Raw genomic sequence first — 6,006 nt, forward strand, 5'->3', positions numbered from 1 at the left:
AATTCCTGTTAACCCTCAAAGACCCAAATCTAGAAAATAACTGTGAAACAATTATTTCACCTTTAAAATGTTCTTGTAAGAGGCCTCTAATGCAGAAATAAATGTTTTTTTTGTTGTTGTTTTTTACATTTTCTGACATTTTAGTAAGATTTTAGGGAAATATTGTAATATAGCAACGTTGGGCTCTTGGGTAGCAGAATTTCAGTGTTTCTACTCACTATCTGAACAAATGTTGAGGACATCTAAAGGTTCATTTGCAAGGTGTAATTCTTCTGTAACCTGTGTAAATCAGTGGCCTATATGAATATATACAATAATAACCACACAATGACACAATAAGTCATATTTTTATGAAAAGATGATTTATTATTAAAAAATAATATATATGCTCAGATTATATTTAGCTATAGAACCTGATGAACTAAATGAAAGCTTTCATTACTTGACTTTAGAACTTTCATCACTTGTATCAGAGTCCATCTCAAGTCACTGTTCCCATTTTGGATGGCACCAGTGATATCATAGGCATATGATGAGATGGTCTTTCCTGGCTGATGGCATTCTGAAATAGAAAAAAACACTGATTATTTTCTATGATAAATACTCTCAATGCAAATCGATTCCAATCAAACTTACACAATTCACCCATTCCACAGAATTCACAGATTTCAAAGAAATTCACACAACACTGTCCGATAGCTTATTGTGCCCTCAAATTATCATGCTAATAGCACTGATACCCCCACATTCCAGAACATTATCACCTGTTCCTCATGCAGCAGGCAGATATTTGGGCAAACAAGCAAAGCCCAGAAAAAAAAAAAAACAGAACCAGTTAAGGATATTTTATAAATGATAAGATATAGATAGTTTCAAATATTGCTACACAAATACTTTAAAATTCTTGAGGAAATAATTTATTCTTCAACTTATTTAATAATCATTAAATATTGATTGAAACTCAAAATGGTAACAAAGAAGACATTTAAAACTTGTGAATGATCAAAACAGTATGTTTTTACAAGTATTTTTATTTTTTCAAAATTACAACACTGACATAACAAGCTCAAAATCTAAAACGATTAAAGCATTCGACAATACCTTAATATCTACATTATCTAGACATATTACTAATCACAGGAAAAAATATTTTAGGCATTTTACTTACTTGAATGTTGATTTATCCAGTCTAAAACAAGATCATGTGCTTCAAGGGAGTTCGCAGGTTGTGTGACTTCACGTCCGTGTAAATAGACCTATTTTTAAAATCTAGCATCCAATTGCATTGCAAGGCTGAAAAATGAGACCTATTAATTGCATAAATGTGGTTTTAGAGAGAGAGAAAAAAACATGAGCAGGGTTTTTTAGTCCAGCTAAAAATTATATTGTAATATTACAACAGTGGGCCTTACAGGGTTAAGCATTAGCCTACATTTTCATGTCTACGCCATGTCCTAATATATCGGATAAAACAGTTCTCTTTTAACACAACTGACAATATAGTAAACATAGTGGTAATTTTAAATAATTTGGTTTGAGTAAATGTTTTGCCACTTCTGACATGGAAAACTGGCAAATTTATAAGTATTGCAGGTGTTTGTTGTTTTTTTCCCCTTTCTAATCTCTAACAATTTAATGTTTTTACAGCCTATCAGCATCACTCCATCCTCATAATCTTAGTGTTCATTTAACGAGTGTTCACCGTGTAGCCTACATATTTCAACTTGACACTCTGACGCTCGTGCAGTAGCTTTTTATTTCCATCCTGTTAGGATTCTGTTCATTTGTCATTGCCATTGTGTAAATAATGAAATTATAATTGCTATAATAACGTTTTAGTGTCCAAAGCATATTTTTTTTAGAAATCTACTACGTCGTTTTACAGACATACCTTCTCAAATTACAACACAAGCATATAGCATTTTTCCGTTTCTTTTCTTTTTCTTGTTTTATTGCAGACTGCAGTCTAAACGGTCCTGCATAATATGAATGATAATAAAATTTACATTTTACACGCGCAGATTTTCTTTTTCTTCGCAGTAAAACCTTTTTATATACGATAATCACAATAAGAAATGGTTTATGGATTATAATAATCATAAATCCAGCTCAAAGGCTTTTGTTTTGTTGTCAGCCCTAGGTGCCTTCATGTGAAAAAGATGACACCACAGCGCCATCTACCGGACATGACGTGTTACTGTAATCACTGCGCTCAGCATACATACAGGTTTACCTACACGAGCAGAGAGAGCTGTTACCTGATTGGCGCACACAGCCATCGTCTTTGTGTGCATCAGTGATGATTATAGATTAGACACAGCCAAAACGATAGTACGATTACCTACCGAGTATTTCCCATTTCATTCTCTCGTCTTCGACCGTCGACAGACTGTGGCGTGAAAAGGGCGAACATGACCATAAGGAATGTACGGGACCATGGGCAGCGATACAGACCCCGTATGGCATGCCTGAAGAAGGTGGGTTGAGAGCATCATCCATAGCTCATCACCATCTGTGTTCTTTACGTTCTCGCGAATGAGATAAGAATAATGCTACATTTGATTTCTATAATCTAACAAGTAATCCTTCATGCTTTCAGATACAGGGATATTTCTGCTTGTCTTGCTGTATTTGAGCGCAGCAATATAATTACTTTAATCCTCATTATCATGTAGTGTTGTGGGCTGTCAATTTCACTTTCAATGGTGATTCCATCCATTCAGAATATTAAAGCGTCTTGTAGCATATGTGCCAAAAAAAATGTGGTTACCTGGAACAGAAACAAATTATTTTAAGAGTATGCGGAACACTGCCCTTGTTTTGGTCACAGAGAAACTTTTCAATTAAATCAATTACAATTGTAAATTAAATTGCGTTTGTCTTTTTTGTTTGTTTTTATTTCATTTATTTATGTATTTACATAGGCTACATACATACATACATACATTTTCCTACATTGTTTTCAGGTCAGGATTTTTTATTGATTTGGCTTTCCATGTACACTGATTTTGATTTTTTTTTTCACTTCCTAGATTTTGTTCAATTGTTTTCCAGTTACAATTTATTATTATTATTATTATTACTTAGTGCTGACTCCCAAAAATTTGACCCACAAAAAAAAAATCTATTTAATTAATTAATTTGTAAATTATACTATAAATATTCTAAATTAAAAAAGTACAATTAATTGCTTTATTACAATAACAGAAATGAAAGTGGTGTCAAAATCAAACTTTTCAACCACTTTAAAATTAATTAATGATGAAGAAAACTCATATAAACTCAATAAAAAGAAATTAAAGAAATTGTTACATTTTATATGCATTGTAAAGATGTTATGACATATGAATTAAACCATTTTTACAGTGTTAATTGTTTATGAGCAGCTTACTCTCAGGTAAGGTCAGTGTGTGCTAATGGTATTAGTCTAGCTTTGCCATGAGCCTCTCATATAATGCAGTCCCTATTTTATCACTATGATACTTCAAACTGCACGCTTGAAGTGATCCCCAACAGTGTGATCCACTAGAATATGTTCTATTAGTGCATTGCTTTGCTCTTTGCCAATGCACAGATAGTAATGACCCAATAACTCGGCCAAGAGCTTTCTGTGATCCAGACCAGGGTGCAGCAAGAGTTCACAAACAGTCTTCAAAAGCCAGAGACCCTGACAAAGCAAGAAAAACTTCAAACAGTTGAGTCACAAATCAATCACAGAGCATATTTCAAAGAGGTCAGTCGCAGCCCCTTCAGACCATAAACCAGCAGGGATGACTTCACGGTGGAATAATTTAGTGAGATGTGCACACAGGCTGCCGCAAGGTAAAAAAAGAGATGTTTTTATATTGTCCATACATATCATATTTTTTCCATGTTAGGTGGAGAACGTGGTGTTGGAGATGCAGGACCCCAAAACTGGAGTGAAATCTCAGACCCAGAGGCTTGTAATCACCACCATCCCACATGCTATAACAGGTGAGATCCTCAGAAATAGCTGCTAGACTATTACTCAAGAGCCAATCTTTGCAGGTTTCAAGCTGATAAACACCATGGGATGTAAGACACAGCACTTGTAATTAAAAATAGTTGGCTCACCTACTCATTTGTATTGATTTCTACTGTTAGATTACTCTTCGGGAGTGCTAGGCATCTGTGCGGTCCATGCATTATGTGGGTCTGAGACTGAAGAATCTATTGCCATGACAACCTCTGAGCAGCTGGTTGCAATGACTGTCTCCTCCAGGCTGCGTGGTTTCAGGGAGGAGAGCTCTTGTAATCTCCACTGTTGGTCTTAATGCTGACAGCCAGCTACATGTAACATACGGCGTATGATTAACTTAAATTTGTGATTGCTTAATTGGAGCCTCGGATTATTCGCAGCAGTCTTGATATAATTTATATAGTGGAAAGACACCTGAGGTTTTTAGTTAAAAATTAATTGAAATGATCTGGTTTGCTCCTCAGGCTAGCAGACACTAATGAAGCCACTCAGAATCACCCCTGCAGAGATCTTCTCATTAGTCTCCTATCACAAGAGCCTCAGCGGGACACACAGTGGTGCAATACCTATTTTGAGAACACACCTTTGTATTGTGTCCAATACTGACTGTTGTTTTTCCTTTAATGGTCTTTATGAATCTCTCATTTAAAAATAAATAAATGATTAACTTATAAATTATATACTTTGTAATTATTCTCTACCTCCATTTTTACTTCCAATTCAGCATTTTTATTTTGCATATACTCTTCTCTGCCTCTTAATGCAACGGTAGGCTAAGTTTTTCATAAACATTTTTTGATATACTGGTTGAAAGTCTCTTCAAAGCCTGACCAATCTATAATTAAAGTAGTCTAAATATATATACTGTATATATCTTCTGTGGAAGGCTCAGGAGGACCATAAAATGTTCGTCTAATCATTGCATTCGGTCCGAAATTCAAAGCCTTGTAAAAATACACAGACAGACATCGAGGTAAAACAAGGGTAAACATTGGCTGTGTTTTTACAAAGATGGAGGAATTTGATGGAAAGTTTGTGTTTCAGTCATTATGACAAACTTGCGGAGTTTCTTCTTGATAAGTTAAACTTCTAGTTAAAAGTATTCCTAATATGTTGGACCTTTTATTGAAAGTAGCCTATTTTACTGGTTAAGATATGCCTTCACTTTTATAGACCCATTAGAGCTGTGTTTGTGGTGTTGGGGGGACTGACATCATGCAAAAGGAGCATTTGCAAAGATTGTTTGAAAACATGCTTTATTTGTTTAGTTCCGCTAAGTGACACTCATAGCAGAGAAACTGAGAAAAGCTTTAATAGTTTCTCATTATGTAGGAATTTGATGGAAAGTTTATGTTTCAGTCATTATGACAAACTTGCGGAGTTTCTTCTTGATAAGTTAAACTTCTAGTTAAAAGTATTCCTAATAAGTTGGACCTTTTATTGAAAGTAGCCTATTTTACTGGTTAAGATATGCCTTCACTTTTATAGACCCATTAGAGCTGTGTTTGTGGTGTTGGGGGGACTGACATCATGCAAAAGGAGCATTTGCAAAGATTGTTTGAAAACATGCTTTATTTGTTTAGTTCCGCTAAGTGACACTCATAGCAGAGAAACTGAGAAAAGCTTTAATAGTTTCTCATTATGTTTCATAAATGCTCATATTAGTATTGACTGGTTGCCAGGATACCTCTCTAGTTTTATTTTAGTAACATTGAGATACTAAGTTTGTATTATTATTATGATTGTTTTATTTGTATGTTTTCTGTTTTCATTTTGTATGTTTTTGTCATTATGTCTCTATGGATTTTATTTATTTTTTATTATTATTTTAGTATAGTGCTTCACTGAATAAAAATGAGAAATGTTTTCTGGGCAACTCGCTGAAATAATTGTTTGATATGTTTTATTTCACATTTACTTTATTTCAAGTACCATATATATATATATATATATATATATATACATATACATATATACACACACACACACACATACATATATATATA

The 6,006-nt window shown here is 34.0% G+C and overlaps 1 protein-coding gene across 1 annotated transcript in view; it reads left to right on the forward strand.

The window, feature by feature from the left end:
* Positions 1-2,319: 2,319 nt before the first annotated feature.
* The window catches only part of LOC107660859 (regulator of G-protein signaling 9-like), a 16,138-nt gene continuing 12,451 nt past the window's right edge, over positions 2,320-6,006 (forward strand). The window contains exons 1-2 of the mRNA XM_016450293.1: positions 2,320-2,477; positions 3,879-3,975. Of these exons, the coding sequence (XP_016305779.1) occupies positions 2,412-2,477; positions 3,879-3,975 (163 nt within the window). The 5' untranslated portion in view covers positions 2,320-2,411. The remainder of the gene's footprint in view (positions 2,478-3,878; positions 3,976-6,006) is intronic.

Source organism: Sinocyclocheilus anshuiensis, unplaced genomic scaffold (assembly GCF_001515605.1).
Source record: "Sinocyclocheilus anshuiensis isolate Anshui unplaced genomic scaffold, SAMN03320099.WGS_v1.1 scaffold2562, whole genome shotgun sequence".
Lineage (NCBI taxonomy): Eukaryota > Metazoa > Chordata > Actinopteri > Cypriniformes > Cyprinidae > Sinocyclocheilus > Sinocyclocheilus anshuiensis.